This window comes from Lupinus angustifolius, chromosome LG06, assembly GCF_001865875.1.
Source record: "Lupinus angustifolius cultivar Tanjil chromosome LG06, LupAngTanjil_v1.0, whole genome shotgun sequence".
Classification (NCBI taxonomy): domain Eukaryota; kingdom Viridiplantae; phylum Streptophyta; class Magnoliopsida; order Fabales; family Fabaceae; genus Lupinus; species Lupinus angustifolius.
This window is the reverse complement of record NC_032014.1, coordinates 2667996-2689051: the sequence shown is the minus strand read 5'-3', so window position 1 is coordinate 2689051 and position 21056 is coordinate 2667996. Positions and strand designations below refer to the sequence as shown.

The window sequence follows — 21056 nt, the reverse complement described above, 5'->3', positions numbered from 1 at the left end:
TTTTCCCTTAAAAAACAAACCCTCAAACAAACAATAAGTGGTTAGAGAAAAATTATCATTTAGTTGTGTGGAAGGAAAAGTTGAATGATAATATTAAAAATTACATCCAATTATGGACCAATTTAATAATACGATACATCACTTATAAAAAGGAGGAGATGAAATATATTGGTTCATAAAGGCAATAGTGGTAAGCGAAAACAAGAAAGTAAATAAAAAGAAATTCGGCCATGTAGGTGGGTACATAGACAATTCAGAAGCTACTAAGAATTAATTATTATGTGGGCCAATCCGGAAAATCCAACTCATCTAGTAATTTATATGGAAGTTGTTTAAGTCATACAAACATTAAATAATAATCGTGACCAAATCTTTTCGGCCTTGATGGCATCATTCCTTTGTTTGCATAATGCTAGGAATATATTTTTCTATTTAAAAAATTGGAAACCAACCTGTGTACCTTGGATGAATGTTTCTACAATTTGTATATCACAAGGGGTTGAGACTTTGAGTAGTGCAATGAAACCTACAAACTATATTTTCATATAAAACTAATATATGACTTACAAACCAATTACTAATACAAACATATCACTTTTTGAAATGTCATTTTCATATAAAGGTATGATAATATATAATTTTCATCCCAAGCATAATTAATGGAAAGTAAATATCTAAGTACTTTTTGAATAGACTATTATAGTTGTGGTGGAGGATGGTCATGAGATTTTGGTGCAAAAGGTTTGACAGCTGATTGTGATAGCAAAATATCTAAGTAGATGTTGTACCAAAGCATTGAATAGGGGAGTTGCATTCAGTTCTGTCGACGACATTATCCATGATGGACCCTTTACTACCAAGTTTCACGTTTCCTATTTTTGGTACTTATACTTTACCTCGTTTTCATAACAAAAATGGACAAGATAGCTGATTTGACAATTAAGGGTAGACAAAATGCTTTGGATGTAGTAAGCTCTTCAATTTATATGATTGAATAGATCAATTTGAAGTTTGAATATATAATCTTGTGCAAATCATGTGATAACATTACAATGATAACAAAAAAGTAGCGAGACAAAATTAGCTTGAAGCAGTTGTTGCCCCCAAGCGAATTTATTATATATTTGGAACCGAATGAACAATAAATAAAAGGAGTATGAAAAATCAAAAGTGGGGATTCGGCAGCAGAGGTACACAATGTAAAGCTTAGTAGATGGACAAAATAATATAGTTACCTCCTAAAATGCCCTTATTTCGTTCATTTTTGGGGTGCAGGGGGATCAAAACAAATTAAGAAAACAAGTTAATGTACCAATGTCCCAAAAATTGTAAAAGGTACATTTTCTAATTCAATCTAACAGAATAAATTCTACCTCAAGCATGTAAACCAGGCAAAACTGCAAGAGGTAACAATGTTACTGATGCATATAATAATCTTTATATCCTGTGGGTACCCTGGGGTATCAGCAATTCTTCATAATCACCAACACAAACCTGCATCAAAAATTGAATTAGGCCATGCATCAACCAGATACATCAGATTTATAATATCAAATTTCTAAAGGGTAACAAGAGCAAATTGTTAATACCTTGTATTGATTGCCGGCATAAACGTACTCTACATACAATTGTTTAAGTTCTCCTGGACATGGATCACAAAATCCCATGATGCCTGATTTTTTTACACCCTCATGAAGCTGCATCAAGAACGAATATGACTCATCAATAATTATTTACGAATAAACATGGCAGCCTCAAAAGGTAAAGTTGCTAGATGGCTTCATCAGAATAAGGGTGATCTATGGAAAATCTTTGATACAAGAGAAGTCAACTTGCAAAAAATGCCAAGCACATAACTCAAGTAATAATTATAAAATTAAACAGAAGTTTGCCTCATTTGTGTAAAGGATAAAAAACAAAATTAAATACATAAATTAAGCAAACTAGGTGAAAGATATGTCGCATCCTGGGTGCTCATTACTAGTTATTGATAGTTGTTTCTTACAGGCAGTATCATGTAAAAATAATACAGGATTGTTAAATTTTGAAAGAATTCTCGCTCACTTGAGAGACCTCTTGACTTGGGTCTCTGCTGCCTCCCTCTAAAAGCACAGGAAGGTTATATTGTTGATTACTTGTCCAACATTTCAGAGTAATTTAAGAAATCACATAGTGCAACAAATGCGTATATAGGTAACCTTACCATGTCCTTGACCCTACATCTTTGAAAGAAGCATTTGGTTTTATTCCAACGTATTAAACTTTTACTGTGGGTGCAATTTATCCTATATTTACTGCAATAATTTTATTGATGAGGAAGTAGGCGAAAAATAGAAAAGAAACAGACCTTGAGTTGGCCAGAATCATTAACCAGAAAATTCAGAGGTACTGTAACATCTACGACTTCTGAGGTTGATTCAAAACTTGTTTCACTTGATGAATTTAAGTTGTTCACAATTCTTTGATTTCCATATAGTGCTCTCATAATAACCAGTCCACCTGTTTCTAATTGCTTGTTTCTTTTCCTAGTAGCCACATTTTGTAGTAATGTCTGAGCTTTCTCTGATGCAGCCCTTGCTTCCTGAACCTGCACAAATATTTCCTCCAGGGAAGATGTTAACCAGGGTGTTCAATTCAATAGAAATCATCAAAAGAGTATAGGCATGCCTGCATCTAAGACACATGTGATTTATAGAAAAGTTGAACTATATAAGTATCCATATCATAGGAAATATAGGAGAAAACTGTTTTAAGTTCAAAATGCATAGAAACAAATTCAACCATAGGAAACACGAGTCTTGAACAGATTCTGTAACTGACTCTTAGACAAGCACTAGTTATATATAATTTGGCATTTGGTGCAATGGAATCCTAACTTCTCAGGTATTTCGGACTAGCATAAGATATGGGAATTCATGATCTCATGTTTGCGTAACAATGGAAAATTAAAAATTCTAAACAATGCTTTAGTGCATATAAATGTTAAAAACACTTGGGTATTTAAAACAGCCAGTACCATGTTTCTTCAAGTTACTAGGGTATCTTACATACTAATATCAAAAGGACAACGTCGACATGCCAAACACCTCCTAAACGTCTGCTAATGCATAGAAGACACTCACACAAAGGAGCAACGGGATGAAAATTATAACCATTTGTGACTCCACATAACAATCAAATTAGTATAACAGAATTATCTTAGAAATCCCAAATGAATGTGATAGACCCTGTATCCTAGACGACATAGGAAATGTTAGAAGATGGGGGGTGAGGGGGAGTGAAATGATTTGGAAGTGAATTTGGGGCCATTTGCCTATTGTGCAGGTTTTTACTACCTATTCTTTCTAGTTTTTCATCTTAATTGAGATTTGAGAGGGAATATCCTTCTATAATAAGAAGCTAGACTCCATTTTCATGTAGTAACTTTCTGGTACCTATCAGAATGATTAAATAAAGCAACCTTGGGACTTCCACTACCAACAGTTTAATACCTTGACAGGAAGTTAGATTTATTTCCCACTTTTGCTCTATCCCGCAAGCATAAGGTGTGCCATGCATGGACAAGAAGCAGATTTCAAATTATTGAAGAATGTATGTGTTGAGTGTTGACATAGCCATCAAACAGCAACAAAAAAAGTGTCCGACATGAAAAAGGTAGTAGTTGTAGACAAGAAATAAGAAAAGCACAGTGAGAATAAATGCACAGGCCCATACCTGATTAGAAGTTTTCTCATCATTCTCTAGAGCCTTCTGCTTATTCCTTCTAAGGTAATAGGGTTTAATACAAAAATTCTGCAAATACACAACTCATGTATTAGGAGAAAATACAAGGGAAATATCATCAAACTGTTCAATAAACTAAACAACCAACTCTTTCATATTAGTTGAAAAATAAGTATTTATCACATTTTCCCCGATCACTCCTAAAACACTGGGTAATAAAAACTGATAACCAAGATGTTTGTGACTAACGGTGCAGCTTAAATGAATGAATTCATCATTAAAAAGTATGGGATGTGTTTCCTTTATTTTTAATCAATGTTAGTTGCAAGTGGAGCTCAATATAAAGTAAGAACACAAGATAACTAAATACAGGAAATACCACCAAAAGAAAATGCAGCTTCTAAGCCCTTGCTTTTTATGTACTACAATGCAGTTACTGGGCAGACAAATGAAAATAACAGGAAAATAGTTGATAACCTTTTGAGCTACATAATGGGAGGGACAATCAAAATCTAGAGTGCGAAATTATTGGCAGGTACCAAATCTAGAGATGCTGTTGTGCACAATACTCATTTCATATTTTCATTAAATAAACATATTAGAACTTAAAGATACCACAGTACTGAATATTGATAGCTCATTTGGAACAACATTCTCTTTGGCAGAAGATAAAAAGAATGTCTACAGGATCCAAATGAGCTACATTATTCAGAGGAAAGCAAATGACCGCAAGAAAATGTTTCCTTCTTAACTGGCACATTAAAAGTTAATATATTGGCCTTAACAAAAACAGACCAGCATAAACTGCTCAAGAAGTTGGTTATTAATGTAACATTTATTTGAATGATAACCTTCAGCACAAGGTACAGAGAAGCTGGGACAACCAAAGCTCCAGTAGCAAACACAGGGCTCAAATGCCTTGTCAGCAAAACCTGCAAGTAACAGCACATTTGTAGCAATTCAGAAACCCAAGAAGTCAAACAAGCAATTTTAAATGCAATATTATCTAAAGTCTCATAAAGACTTAAATAGATATATTATGTCAATGTTTTTTCAGCAACAGCAAGTACATGCCGTCTCCAGTCAACTGTAATATCAAAGTTCACAATGGCAAATGAGAGTCAAGATTAAAGCCAAGTAATCTGCCACCATTAAAAAAATGCCTTTTAACTAAAGAAGAACCAGTTTTATTGTCTAAAAAACTTGGTTATAAATATTTCTCTGGGTGAGAAGGCATAAGTCTATCCAGATTGGTCTATAGATCATCTTATCAACATGAACATACACATGTAAACCATCATGTGTAAAATATTTAAATAAAGGTAAAAGCCCCTAATAATGTCTACAATATATAAGGCTGAAGAGATAAAAAACCAAGACTGCCCTTACCGGAATAATTAACTTTTGGCCTCCACGAATAAGTTCAAATTTCCAGAAAATACCCTGAAAAGGTTCAAAAAGAATGTAAACAACTTATACAAATAAAGTATGAATGGAAAAAGTAAGCAGCATCTCGCATTGAACATATTGCTAGTCAATCACAAGGAATAAGTAAACGGAGGAATAAACAATAGAATCTAAAAAAATATCCATTCAATTAGCAGAAAGTGGAAGGCAAGGAATCATTAATGTGACAAAATACAGAATATGGCCTACGGGTAGCAAAATGATTTTAAGTAGTACTAATCGACACAAGCTTTCATCCTAAGCCTAAACCAATTTATCAAATCATAGAAAGATATAAACTATGAATATAAACAATAATTGAAAAATTATTAATGCAAACATCAATAACAATTAAAAAATTCTTAACTGCATTACCTGAATTCCTACTGTATACATCCAGCGGACAGTGCTGAATTTCGATATCTTCCTCCCACCACCAACTTCAAGCTCAAGCGCAGAACTACAAGACTAAATGGTTTAAAGCCAACAAACAGCATACACTAGAAACCAATTCAAACATTAACTGTCAATGAGCGACTAAAATAAATGGTAGATAACTGTACTGACAAAGTAGAATGAGCACTAATATTCACAAACAATTATAAGATTCAATATAATTAACATGATAAAGATTTTACTCATAGTTAAAGACAGATAACTATGTTTTTAGAAAAACAAATTTTACATAAGTAATTCAAAATCAATAGTGCACAACGCATTATAACGTCTTTTTTCAAACAATCCAATTGCAGCAACTCTACAATTGTCCATACCCCCTATCAGTTTAATTATAATAGAGAAAGATCTTCTTTGTCCTAAAGTTGTCTTTGGTCTTCCTCTACCATTTAAAATTTTAATAGCATCAACAAGTTATATAATCCAACAACTTCAATGATTTTTGTTTTACATTCACAATAAACAAAGAATTTATCAGAACTCAATTTTTATTCCGTGTGCAAACATGAGGTCACAACCAAGCCTAACAATCACATTTCTCATACCTGAAATATAACATGCATTTTTTCTCTTGGAATCATTAAAATCTATTCTCATTATAATAAAGGCCATCATACATATGGAATAAGTCTATACCACAATCCAAAAAGTGATAGTCTTATTTTTTATAGTAAAGAATGGCAAAAATAATCGCACATATTGTTTGAATCAAATTGAATCTGCATATATATATATGAAATCAAATACTCAAAAGATTAAATGATCAAAACCTTTGCCAAGATAATCATGAGATACATTTGACAACAAATTCTAAGTTTGATATCATATTACCATGAGATACATTCTCCTTGACAAAAAAAAACAGAAGCTTGAAAAAGACACCCTCACTAAATTCACATCCAATAAGATTTTGCTTACCTCCCAAATCTTCCTGCTATGCAGCCAAGTGAATTAGGAGAAAAGCGATGGGTATAACGAACTGTTGTGTCAAATGAACCTGTGCCAATCTACAGGATTTGAAAAGGAGTTAATTTAATATATGAAAATATGAGAAACCTTAAACAATCTACAAAACTGGCTAAATCTAGGATACTATTTATAAGATGGAAGCATGTGATTCATCACAATCCTCTGCTCCTATTTTTTTTTAGAATGACGCATTATGCAGTTTTTTTGTTTTGTGGTTCCTTAACAATAATAATGACAGCTTCAAGTATCTTACAATTTCCAAATACTAAATCTACCTGCCGTTGGGAACAAGACTTATATTCCTGATACGAACCTCTGCAATTATTCTTGCACTACTTATAACAGCTGTAACTTGTTAGAGACTTCACATGTGGAAGATAAGCATGCTATCAATAATTTTCATTGCTGAACTGGTTGCGATAAATTTTAGCAGCTCAAGTAACCATTTTGAAGAAAATCATTGAGCTAAAATCGAAGTAGTATAATATTTTTTTATTTCCTAGTATACACTGAACGTGATATACCTTCAAACATAACTAATGCAAATCTTAAACTATTGGGAGTGAGTATTTGACCTTACTGACACCCAAACTCATTAGATTATAAAAAGCAAAGCCTTAAAAGAGATACAACATTTGGAGAGGACGAGTTAATTGATGATAGGTTATTTGCCTATACATATTTAAGGTAATAAATCTCCAGCCAAGATGACCTTATTATGCAGAAAACATTGAAGTACCTTCACTTCTCCTGAGGCAGACCCTCTCTCATCTTTCTTTTGCCACCCAACAGCTATGGATGACTGTTGTCCCAAATCAAGCTGTATCTGTAAGACATAACAAGGGAATGATCACAGATAGAAAATATCCCAAAACTATTTCATGCTTCTCAAAGTAACAAAAGGTCGAGTTCATCAATTTTATGCTTTACATTGATGATACTTGGGCCCAAGTGATACTTACATACATTGATAATACTTGGGCCCATTTGATACTTGCAATACCAAATGCAGGGACAACACTACATTTTTAGGGATTTGGTCATTTGGGTCTCAGAAGGTATAAAATATACCAAGTTTCTAGATGTTCATCTACTATAAGTTGAGAAAGTATGTTCTCACCAGTTGGAACTTGGAAATGACAGAAAGATCATTCCTTTGCTCCCTTGATTTTTGCAAAATCAAATGATGATAGGTTATTTGCTTATACAATGTACACCTCACTTTACTGGATGAATGTCAGATACTGTAGCTGACTATCTTAATATCAACAAATCTCACAGATAGTTAAAGTAATTGATTCATCGGTGTCCATACATAAATTGTACATTCGTATTTTGATAGATTATTAACTGATCCATACATATCCACATAATGTTATTATGTATAACTATTCATCTCATTTCATGTTATATTGCCTACTACATCCCAGGTTTAATCTAAGCTTACCAGTTATAAAATCATTGAAGAGAAAGAAAAGTTCAAGGTAGAGAGTGGTATACATGTCCACTTGCTGTTTCTGACAGTTGTCGGGTCCATAAATTTGAAAGATTCAATGAACCATCTTGCAAAGACATTGCGATGCCCATTGTTGCAGCTGAGTGTGATGATAGGTTACTGGAATATGAAGCACGAGAAAGTGAGGAACAGGTAAAGTATCACTATAATGGGCAAAAGAGCACTTTTCAAAATGATTTACAAAATAGCATATTGCCCACCGAGATGTTTGCAATCCGATTAGTGAACGTAAACCAGATGATGCCACAAATTCTAATGATGAAACTGGTGAAATTTGATGCTTAAATAGAGCGGTAGCAGCTCCACCACCTTTATTTCCGTCAACTGCTAAATTGCCACCAACTGTAACAGCATTGCGCTTCGATAACTGAGACTGAATTTCGCTTGTCATAGCCATTCTGAAATTCAGAATCATAATAAAAGACAAACAGTTGGATGAAATAATCAAATATGCATTACAATATTTTTGCTGTGACGGAGGTGTTTGCATGAAAAAATTAAAGGATTTTCAGTTTTTGACAAAATCATTAAGATGGAGACTGCAATCGTATTGAAGACAAGCATTTTTTATAATAATATTAACAACAGCATGCCTTATCCGTAATTGGTTATATTAAGATGGAGTCTCAAGATCATTAAAACCATTCCTAAAACAAAGCATGTTGTTTTATCAATCTAATAAAAATAATAATAATAACATTATGTTTTCAAATTGAGGCGATAAATCTCGGATAGCGTTTGGCACGGACAGAACATGGAAGTTCTACTTCTGTAATCTTATGTCCTGTTTTGTTCTATTTCTAAAATACATCAAACATAACAGAATATTATGTTCCATCCCCTATAACATGTCTACCAAACGCTACACTATTCACTGTTCAACATCAAAGCAGAGAAAAGTAAGAATGTGACAGAAATACGAGAAAAGTTTTATGAAGTGAGCAATACCCTCTGAAAAGGCCATCACCATCTAGAAAGTGTGGCAGAGACATACTTGCCAGAATTGTACCAGAAGATTGAAACTGCGACATCATCTTTCGGCTTTCCTTCATTTTCTTCAATCTCTCTAACTCAGCCTTGATCTCTTCAGCTTTGTCAAGTCTTGGACCAAGTTCCAAACCAGACTTCAAACCTTCCATTCCATAGATATCATATATCTGCCTCTTATTTGGATCTGATAGTATCTCATACGCTTCACATATCCGTTGAAAATTCTCCGTAGCAATATCTTTCATCTGAAACAAAGTAAAATAAATAAATAAATAAAAACATAACAAATTTGACAAACTAAATAAATTGAATATATAACAATGGAAATAGGAGCATACGAGAGGAGCTTGATATTTATCAGGGTGATACACTTGAGCCCATTGACGATAAGCTTTGCGAATTTCTTCATCGGAAGCTTCTGGAGACAAGTTCAAAAGTGCGTATAATTCTCTGTTATCTTCTCCCTCGCTCTGTTCCTCCATTGCGGTGGAAAGGGATTAGGGTTTTGCTAGAAAAAAAGTTTGAAAGGGTTTAAGGGGTTTTTCGGCTTACGTCACCAATTGGTCAAAATCAGATCAAAATTCATAACTGTGAAATGTGCTTTTGGTCCTTAGGAGTCAGACTACACACAGACCTAACACCTTTCATAAATCATAACTCTCTACCTAGCCGAACGTCAACGTGGTAGAAAAGGAATGACTACAGAAATAAAACTAAACGAATCAATTGAGTGTTTCTGCTTGGAATACCCAAACACTGGAAATTGAAACATTGGATTGGACCTATATTAGTATGCCTTGGGCTTATAATTTTAGTGGATAAGTTATGATCTCAATAAGGCTGAGCTGGATTTTGTTTATGTCTTTTGCTATGGCCCCTTTAAGCCTTGGGCTCATAGCCATTCTTGTCCAAACTCTTTTGTTTGTCGTTTGGGGTTTTGTGGTACTATCATTTGTATTCTTTCATCTTTTTTGTAAGAAACTAATCTTTTACGAGGTTTGTGGCTTTCAACAAATGTTGCTCTCAATAATCGAATAATTAACATTTTGATGATCCTAAAAATCTAGTAAAGTCATCACACAAAAAAATGAAAAAACAAAGGTAGAAGAATCACAAAAACTACAACCCAATAACAGAGAACAATGGTATCAAGCTACTGCACAACCCCATGGAGGATTCTTTTCCTCGGACATGGGTATTCTATAGCTTCCTCTTTTGTCACTTCCGTCAATTGATATTTGATGGTCTAAGACTTGCACTTAATCTAGTGCTGGAACCTGATTTACCTGATCAAAGGCCCAGTGTCATAAAGGAGCCACCTCATATACCTTACTAAGCATTCTATAAAGCATATTCCGGAAATGCACGCCGACACTCGCAAATGCGTATCGTCCTTCAGAATAAACTGGCAGGTAATGCTAGTCTGATCTGATTTAATTTGTTCGAACATGTTCATACTATCTTAATGTATGTATGTTATAGTTTAGATAAAGGAAATTGTGACAAAGGGTTTTGCTTCTATTGTCTGATTTCTAATTTTGATGTTCACATATCTTAAGCATACGAGACTTGCTTTGTTATGGAAGGTGTATACAAGTTACAATTAGCTATTTTTCTCACCAAAGAAAACAATCAACAGAAATTAAGTGATACACAAAAATAGCAATAGTCAAGGACGCGAGTCCAATAAAATTACATATTCCAAAACCCTACCTGCGACGTTTCTCACTAGAAACATGTGTATTCTACTTAGATACAAATACACATGATCATGAGTATCATATGACCACAATTTCAGAACTTGTGCTTACTTCGTTCAACATTATTTGGACAGCCATATTGTAACCATTGTAAGCTACCTTTTGGTTTTTTATATGTGTGGTGATAAAAGATGAAAATTAAGAGATAAAAATGTTTTGAAAACAACCCTCTTTGACCCCTAAGCCATGAGCTATGACTATGCTACCTCCATATAGCTTGAATTCTATGTTAACTTCTATGGATAACACATGCACCCACCCAAATCAACAATGCCAGTCACTTTGACAACTGTTTCATTATCAGCGACACTTCCTTCCTTCACTTTTGAGGATGTTATGTACGGAGCCAATGGATTGTCCAATGTCTATCCAACAAAAATTCAGGGATACGATCTTGACAAGTAAATATAGTAGTAGGTTTCAGGGGCTTAAATAAATTTTCAATCGCTGAATTTAATAACCCAAAAGGAAGCATTAATTAGTCAAAAAAGAGCTACGGGAAAGTCACCTCCAAATAGAAAATGTTGTCATCTACTAATTAATTATGTTTTTCTGGGAAATTAGGAAATTTAAAATATTTGTTAAAAATATCTATAAAGAAAGATAAGATTGAGAAGGTTAACTTGATGGATGCCTCGTAGAGCATACCTTCACATTTTTTTTATAGAACTAAGGATTTTATGAATAAGAATTATTTATTTTCGAATATTTAATTATCCCTCTAAATAAATGTCGATTTATTTTTAGATATTTATGCATCAAAAAGTATTGATCAACATTATAAATTGTGAGAAAATGCACATGGGTAGCTCCTTCCTTCTATGAGAATTCCACATTCCACAATGGGCGCAGTCAATCACGCGGTAAGATTTTGTCTATAGCATGTTGACTGACATTTGTGGAGTTCAAATGAAAGCTAGGTCCTCTTCTCTACCACGTCAGAGTAGTCCTGACACAACTTCATATTTTCATCATTTTTTTTATTTTTAAGATGAGTTTAAAATTTATGCATCGATCGTGTAAAATTTTTTACATTGTCAGCATATCATCCACCATTAATTTATAATATTTTTATTTGAAAGTCAATACTAGTTAATAAATGAATGGTGGGGATTTGCTGACAGTGTAAAAATCACTTACACTGTGAGTGTATATATATTAAATCCTTTTAAAATATCATTTTATTAAAATATAGCTATATAAGAGATGGGAATGGAGTATCTCCTGACATAAGAAGATAAGTTATCTCCTCGTGTCATGTTTCATTATTTTTTATAAAAATATTTTTAAAAATAAACAAAATAGCACGCATGTCACATTTTTATCTAGAAGTTATTATCAGATACATCATTTGTTCTTTAATAATATATATAGACATCTTTTGTGGTGCATAAACAATCTTCCTTGAGAGTGGGTTACTGGTGGAGAACTAAGTAATGAAAATACTCTCTTCCTGTTCCGGTTATCTCCTGTGCGGGCTTTACTTGTGTTTATTCGTTTTTAATTATTCCTGGAATGAATATTCTATTTAGTTGTACTTGGTTAATTAATAATCCAAAAATTGGAAGAAATGCAAGTACCAGATTATATAATTTATAATGTTCAGTTGACTTCGTAAATAAACTATATTTGGGTATGACAAGGTGCCTTGTAGGCCATACTTTCAGTGTGCCAAGTAAAGCCGTAATTTTTTGAAGTTAATCACTAATCAGCTGCATGCCTACATTAATTCTTATATTTAGAACCTTAGAAACTGAACGTTAGTAATGTTTTTTGGAGCAAGGAAATCCCTTGCTTGAGGTTTCCCTTTTTATATGGAAAAAGACACCTTAAATATATATTTTGGGTTATCACCTTAAAACTTTGTTAATTGATAATAATATTTGCTTCTAATTAAAATAAGTATGTTCAAACATTTAATGTGTATTTAGACGTGGGAAAACATATTACCTGCCCCTAGTTTTAGAGACCTCAGTTTTAGAATTTGCCTTAGGCCATACATATTACCTGCCCCTAGTTTTTTCATACATATAGATTTCAACGTGATTTGGGAAAAGAGTGGCGTGCTAAGATCGAGAAGGGTGAGTTTAATGCAGTTTTTAAGGCCCTCTAATATCCCCTTAACCGATGACACAAAACTTTTATACTCTCATTTTTCTCAAATTTTTTTATATCACTACTTAATCTAGAGTAAGTTAAAAAAATTATTTCTCATCTTATCTATTTATTTTATTAAAATCAAATGATTCACATGATTTAAATTAGTTAATAGATTTGAACCATTATATTTCCATAGAATGAATAACTAAAATATAAAATAAGTTTTTTTAATTTACTCATACAACAAGTGGATGCCCTCCCATTATTATTACATTAATTATCATGCATACTTAATTAATTATTATTAATAAAATATAAGTAATACAAATAAATAATATAATGATTGCATATAAACTTTTCCGTTGATAGATAAATTTTAGGGACTAGTCACAAATGAGCAGGGAAAATGAGAATAATTCTTATGAAAATCTAAAAGTTAGTTAATAGTTAAATAATTATACTTCTTCATTTACAAGTATAAACCTAAGAAAGTATATGTATTATAATTTCCAGCAAAAATTGTTCAGTTAGTGTTTGAAAAATAATAATTTAAATTATATAAAGTCCAGTGCTTATATAGTTTGAGAAAATATTTGTTTTTTTTACTATCACGGAATTACCAGTAATTATATTGGTGATTTGATGTTAATTTTAAATTGACCGCTCGTTTTCGTTGTGTTTCTTATTTTCAAAAAATATATATAGGAAACGGTGAAAGCGGTAGAATCTTTCTAAACACAAAACTCCTAACACAATCTCACAATTGAGATTATTAGCATCCACCTTATATTAACTCATCCATTGAGTTTGTTTAACAGTATGCACATTGTTGTTTAAAGAAGCCCCATTTAGCATGTCGCTTTGTATTATTTCTATTTGTTTGGGGTTGGAAAGGTTAGTGTCATGCTCGATTTTATTGTCCAAGTTTGTTTGTTTTGTAGTCAAATAAATACATTTCAGCCATCATGGACGATGCTTTGATACTGTAAAACAACAAAATGACCAGATGATTAATAATAAAGGTCGGGTGATATGCCAAAATGACCTTAAAATCCTAAAACCCAACATGGTTTCTAAATATCCTCAATATTTTGCACAATCCTATGTATCAAGACTACTAGCATCCACAGTGTATTTAATGAACTACAAAAACATTAATAATGAATACACTTTAGATAAATGATTTTTTATATTTTGAAAAAAAAAAACTGATGGACATTATCCAACCTTTTTTTGATTACCCCTTAAAATGTCACTCTATGTAGTAATAGTATAATAATTTTTAGTGAATATTTATACAATATAAAAATTCATGTGTATCAAATTGCGGACTGTATCACGCGATGTGGCCGCAATATTGCGATTGCGGTGATCGTCGCAACCACATCACACCGCAATTGTGGTGTGATCCCGAATCACAGTGATGCGACCGCAACAGGCCGCGATGCAACCGCATCAGACCACATTTGGACCGCATCGGGCCGCAACAGAGCCGCATCAGACCGCATCGATGTCAAAAATATGTTTTTTCTCACAAAATAATTCACACCGCAAGCAATCCGCATCGCAATGGTCGCAATCGTAATAACCGCAACAGTAACCGCTATCACGACTGCAACCGTAAGTATATAGTTATTACTATCTTATCTATTATTTATTTGGATTACTTTTTTTTAAGATTCAATAATAATAAAATATAAATAATAAATATATAATATATAAAACTCATACACTTAAATACTGCATATTGTATAAAAAGCTCTTGGAATGTTGGTCCATCCATTTTTTCAAAAAATATAATAAGTTTGTTAAAAAGAAATTTTCTGGCCTGGAAAAGAAATGACATAATAAAGCAACAATGATTAAGATATTTTTGCTGGTTAACAAGATATGTTTAATATGAGTTGTGTGTGCAAGTAGACAAGTTGGGAGAAAAACATGAAAATGGCTTAATATATTTGTTTTCGTAATGATGAAAGTAAACGTTAAAATGGTGAGTAGATTGGTTCAGACTTGAGGTACCTTGTTGGCGTGTACCTGCATAGCTGCCATTTTAAAAGCTGTTATATTTTCCCTTCTTTCTTCACCCCTTCACTAAAATATCTCTCTTTATTTTCTGTCTCTGTTTCCCTTCAATTCTCTCTCTCTCTCTCTCTCTATCTTCATTTGATTTTACTCATAAAAAACACAAAAGATACTCAACCTCTCTCTCTTCAATCTTTCTGCCATGAAAGGCCGCAATGCGGATTTTATGAGGTGGCCGGTGGTTTTAGTTCTGGCGATATGGTTTATGTCTACGGCGTGGTGTATTGAAGCGACGTCGTTGTATAAGATGAAGCACAAGAACGCGTACGCAACGATGATGTACGTTGGTACACCGAGGGATTATGAGTTCTATATAGCAGTTCGAGTTCTTATTAAATCTCTTTCAGCACTTAACGTTGAAGCTGATCTTGTCGTCATTGCTTCCATGGATGTTCCTCTCCGTTGGATTCGAGCTCTGTAAGTTCACACTCTTTCTTTTTTCTTCCATTTTTTAATTAATTTTATTACCTCGATTTGGTGCTAGGTTTACGGCATAGATTATTACAATTGCTTTCGGGCATGGTTAGTTTTTACCGCAGAAGAGAGATTAATGAAACGTAAGAATGAATTGGAAATCAAAATGAGAGAATAGCCATTGTCTTGTGACACATATTTGGGGTTAGGGGATGAGTCACGGGTCTATAGAATAAAGAGGATGATGGGGATAACAAACTTATTTTATTTTAAATTATTAATGTAGGAATGATTATGAAGATTTGATAATGAAATTATTAATGATAACTATTTGATCATAAATTCATTGATGATGAGTATTTATCATGGATTTATTGATTGTGAAGATTTATTAATAATGATCAGAATTTGATCCAAACCATTATTCTTAAAGGAAGTCAGTCATATATACCACTACAAATTAGGGATGACAAAAAATCTCGACCTGTGAGTATCCGTGGAAATATCAACAATGAGTACCCACAATAATAGCTTATGTCCGGGAGTTGGTTTTGTGATACCCACCCCGTGGGTATCCGCAAATTTATATATTTAGTTTTTAGTTAAATTTTATATATATTTATTATTATTTTAAGATTATATATCATATACTTTATTATTATTTTATAATAAATTAAACTATTTGACTATGATAATAAACTTATTATATAAATATCATATTATTCATCTAACAATTATTTTTACATATTGATTATTATAAATTATATAAATATATAATTAAAATTACAAATCCGTTAGATACTCGTAAATACCCGCTACCCGTATGGGTACTCACAAATATTGTGGGTTTAGGCACGAGAAAGCAGTACCCGCGCCCATTGCAAATCCTAATAAAGAATTTAATAGGAGAATTAACATTTAAATTGGATTATATAAACCAGAACGGTACAAAAGTCGATAATGAAAATATCTATTATTTCATTAATTATTAATATTATATTGGTAAATAGGAAAGTTTTCAAATATGCCTAACTTTTTTGCGCGTGAAGTCAAGTGCACTCCCTGCACGACTGTTTAAACTAACCTTGTGTTTTAGTATTGTATTGTACAGTTTCTATTCGTCTGTGGTGCCAGCGATCGGTTATTAAATAGTATTATTATATGCTTCCATTTCATTATACGTTTTATCTCTATAATATCATATTCCACTTAAATTATGCTCAATAATTAGACTATTAGATAAATGTTAACCAGACCATTAAATATATGATTAAAAAAAAGAAGATGATATATGTCTTTTCCTATCTTTGATTCCTAGGTAATTTAGGACACTTGTTAGCAACAATTGTAATTATTATCATTATGAAATCCATTATTGGATTTTTGGACTGGTGCAATTCCATTCCATAATTGTAGAAGTTTGCTTGTCATTTTCTTTTGAAAAGTAGCAAATCCGGAAGATTTTTCATATTTTAAGTGACAATTAATTCACACGCGTACAGCCACATGAATTTGGATCCTGTTATGAGTAAAACCAATCAACCTTACACCCATATAATGATATATCATACTATAATTGTTTTTTTGCATATTTTTCTATCTTGATAACGTCGTCATGTGAAAAGTTTACACAGGACTTAAATCCAGCTCACCCACGATCCACTTGAAGGGGAAAACCATGTTTAGATTTAAACATGTAATGCGAATGAATGAGTATAGATTTAATTAATATTCCTGTTTTTATTCATGATTGAGAACTTTCTTAATAATAAGAACATCACTTAAACAAGAAATTGTAGTTGCAGAGTGGGGTCGTAAAGGAAGGAAGAATAAGTATAAAATTGGTATATTATAATAAATATAAAGGTATAAGGTAAATTGTGTGACCAAATAAGAATAGATGATGATTCATATATGTAATAGAAAATTATAACTATTCTTAATTTGTGGAGAAATGTAAACAAATAAAAATGGAGAGTCATTCATTGTTGTGTTGCTCTTAACACCTATCTGGTCTGTCATACATTATTTGTAATGATATGTATTTATTTTTATTAGACTATTGAAATAATGGAGGGGCATATAAAAGATGATCTCTTTGCCAAATTTAGTTAAAAGCTTATTTTGTCTTATCTGAACTTTTGCAACCTTATCCTCAACTTAAATAAACTATATGGAATCATCTAAGGATCATTTTAAGTATTCCTGATCAATTATATATTTATAAGGAATTAAACAATTGCCCCATGGTATATAGTACTTTTTATTACAAAATATTAACACAATATTTTAACAATATGCCGTTATTCAATCTATATAGATCACACTATAGAAATAATGGTTGATTGTTCTTGTATACCAAAATTCTTCAGCACACATTTTGACTCTTACTCATTTCATTAGTCACCTAGGAGGCAAACTTCTAGTACTAGTCTTCCACTTTCAAAGTAATTACTATCACTAAGAAAGAACACAAGGTTGGACCACATGATATTTAAAAATATTACCCGTAGGTTATTCAAAATTTCAAGACATGCCCTAGACATAATATAATTACAACCAAGTTGATGAGAATAGAGGATGCATGTTTGAAAACTTTTGTCTTTCCACTTGCAACACAAACATGCATTTATTGAGTTGGACAAATTGTCCCCTTTTTTCTGTATGGTTGTTGCATCAGTGAGGAAGAAGATGGTGCAAAGGTGGTAATGGTGGAAAATATGGACAACCCATACAAGCATCAAGATAATTTTGATAAGAGATTCAAATTGTCATTGAACAAACTCTACGCTTGGAAACTAGTTGATTATGACAGGGTAGTCATGTTGGATGCTGACAACCTATTCCTTCACAAGACAGATGAGTTGTTTCAATGTGGACAATTTTGTGCGGTCTTCATTAACCCTTGTGTATTCCACACTGGCCTATTCGTCTTGCAGGTAATTTTTCCTATATGGGCTAAAAATACCCTGGTCTACTGAAGTGCAATAGTACTCTAAATTTCGTTATTTGTTACTTTAGAGTTTAGAGTAACTATAAATATACATAGGTGCAAAAAAATAGTGTCCGTAAGTTATATTATATTTGTCAGATGAATTGCTTGATATTTATGGTTGGCCAATTCTACTGCATGTTTTAAAATGCATTAACATAGTATGATAGCCAAAGCCTAACTTCTCTCTAGTTGAATGCCCTTTAGCCATGGGTCAAAGGTAATCTTTCGTCTGATCTAGTAGGCTTTTGTGGAAGGGGTATATTGGGAAGTAAGTCTCACATCGACTAACTCATTGTCTCGTGAATGGTTTAATTACATATTAGACTACTTTTCTCATTGACAATCAATTTTAAGATGAAACCTTAATACACCAAAATAGATCTTCCAACTAATAATGATGATCATTGTATCTCATGCTAATTTATTTTTTAAGAAAAAACATTGTAGTTGATCTCTGTCATATTGATTCTAGTTATATGTGGCAGCCATCAATGGAAATATTCAAGGACATGGTACACGAATTAGAGAATGGGAAAGAAAATCTAGATGGTGCAGACCAGGGTTTTATAGCTGGCTACTTCCCGGACTTGCTTGATAAGCCAATGTTTCATCCACCACCTCCAAATGGCACCAAGCTTGGTGGACAATATAGGCTTCCTTTAGGTTATCAGATGGATGCCTCTTACTATTGTAAGTAAATTATAGCAGAAAAAATTACACTTTTCAATGGCTTAGTGAATGAAGTTTATGATGCTAACATCTTATATCCTCTTGTCTTTAGACCTTAAACTTCGCTGGAGCATACCCTGTGGGCCAAATAGTGTGATTACATTCCCAGGGGCACCATGGTTGAAGCCATGGTATTGGTGGTCGTGGCCTGTCCTTCCCTTAGGTCTTCAGTGGCATGAACAACGTCGTCAAACTTTGGGGTAAGTCTTAAAGGAGTGTAGTTCTTGTATCTTTTAATTTCACTTGGATGGTAAATTATGAAGGTGGTCCATAGCTTTGAAAACAGAGTTTGATTTTTTCCCTTTCTAATACCCCTTTGATTTAATTCACCATTGCAATAGGGAGATGCACATTTTTTTGAAATCATTTCCCTCATATCATGAAAGCTAATGTATCATCTATATACCCCTATAGAGACATCGTAAAATGGAAGTAACATCTTTATAGTAAAATGAAAGCAACATCCTTATAGCAGTATAGCACCATGCCACTCTTTTATGCAAAGGTAATGTAAATTTCACTTATCATTAATGCAGGTATGGTGCAGAGATGGCTGTGATACTTATCCAATCTGCAGTATATCTTGGAATAATAGCAATGATGCGTTTGGCAAGACCAAGCCTTTCGAAACTGTGTTATAGGCGATCTGATAAGAGCATGAACCTGGTGCACAACAGCCTCAAATTAGTAGCTTTATGGTGCATCCTTGCTGCTTACGTAACCCCATTCTTTATCATACCCTACACAGTTCACCCTCTACTTGGTTGGAGCTTGTATTTGCTAGGTGCTTTTGCGCTTAGCTCAGTTGTGATTAATACCTTCCTGCTACCAATGTTACCGGTTTTGGTACCCTGGTTTGGGATTGCAGGGACCCTTATGGTCATGGCATTTCCTTGGTATTCGAATGGGGTAGTAAGAGCCCTGGCTGTTTTTGGTTATGCCTTCTGTTTTGCACCAGTTTTGTGGTTATCTATGGTGAGGATAATGGCAGGTCTTCAGTTATCTCTAGAAAGAGAAGCTTTTATGCCAAGATTAGGAGAATCTATGCCACGGCCATCATGGTTTAAGTTATATTGAGCAGTTGGATTGGGTATAATACTACCTACTAGGCTGTGACATAGTACGATCTTATTGACAAGATCAGCAAAAACTGAAGAGGGGGCACATTGCATTAGAACTAAGAGGGATTTCATTTCATTTCTTCTGTGTTGAGAAGTGATATTGGTTTTGCACCATCAAGGTGTCACACTTGAAATAGGTAATTCTTTCTGGGCTAGAAAGAGATCAGACAGCCATTTTGCTCCAACAGTGTGATAATAGTTTTTGCTACTAATCACAATAGTGTCGTTTCTGTAATTAGTCGCTGTGTTTAAATCTGAAATTGTCTAGATCAGAGTTTGGCAAAATTAACCCCTTCGAGAATTCCTCGAAATAATTGATATTTGTTAAACTATACTCCAGAGACAGATTCCTTGTCTTGGGGTTGAGGTTGTCTATCATGTCCACCCACCAACTGTGTATCGCTTCAAACCTCTACACCCCATCTTTGCCAGAATGTACAGATTCATATTTAATCGACTCAAATGATATCAGAAATTAAATTTTATTAAAATAACTTCAAGGTTCTAACATCTTTCTAGATCCGCTTTTACAGAATATAATAATTGTTATTTTTTGTGCCCATTAAACTTATATGGGCATCAGCAATTAATAGACAGATGCAGCAAGATTAGGTAGAGGCGGATATTGATTATCGAGGATGACTAGATTTTTTTTCAACAAATGGAATTTGTGACAGAAATAAAGGATAAAATTGACACAATATTGAAAACAGCTATTCCGAAAGCTTTGAAATGGCCCTTCATTTTAAAGG

At 33.2% G+C, this 21056-nt stretch overlaps 2 protein-coding genes and 2 long non-coding RNA genes across 4 annotated transcripts; 2 read left to right on the top strand and 2 right to left on the bottom strand.

Moving 5' to 3' along the window:
• On the top strand, positions 989 to 1294 carry LOC109348907. The gene is made up of 2 exons (XR_002107811.1): positions 989 to 1170; positions 1206 to 1294. It is a non-coding gene; the product is annotated as an uncharacterized LOC109348907 (long non-coding RNA).
• LOC109348906 (chaperone protein dnaJ 13) lies at positions 1291 to 9823 on the bottom strand. The gene is made up of 13 exons (XM_019589515.1): positions 9439 to 9823; positions 9059 to 9345; positions 8311 to 8508; positions 8095 to 8209; positions 7334 to 7420; positions 6544 to 6632; positions 5545 to 5629; positions 5113 to 5166; positions 4575 to 4655; positions 3715 to 3792; positions 2348 to 2587; positions 1590 to 1697; positions 1291 to 1494 (listed from the first exon to the last, which is right to left on the bottom strand). The coding sequence occupies exons 1-13, from the start codon at positions 9580 to 9582 to the stop codon at positions 1438 to 1440; spliced, it is 1623 nt and encodes a 540-aa protein (XP_019445060.1). The 5' UTR covers positions 9583 to 9823; the 3' UTR covers positions 1291 to 1437.
• On the bottom strand, positions 15078 to 15266 carry LOC109348905. The gene is made up of 2 exons (XR_002107810.1): positions 15164 to 15266; positions 15078 to 15114 (listed from the first exon to the last, which is right to left on the bottom strand). It is a non-coding gene; the product is annotated as an uncharacterized LOC109348905 (long non-coding RNA).
• Positions 15155 to 20603, top strand: LOC109348903 (putative glucuronosyltransferase PGSIP7). The gene is made up of 5 exons (XM_019589514.1): positions 15155 to 15462; positions 18140 to 18398; positions 18940 to 19144; positions 19236 to 19383; positions 19720 to 20603. The coding sequence occupies exons 1-5, from the start codon at positions 15188 to 15190 to the stop codon at positions 20258 to 20260; spliced, it is 1428 nt and encodes a 475-aa protein (XP_019445059.1). The 5' UTR covers positions 15155 to 15187; the 3' UTR covers positions 20261 to 20603.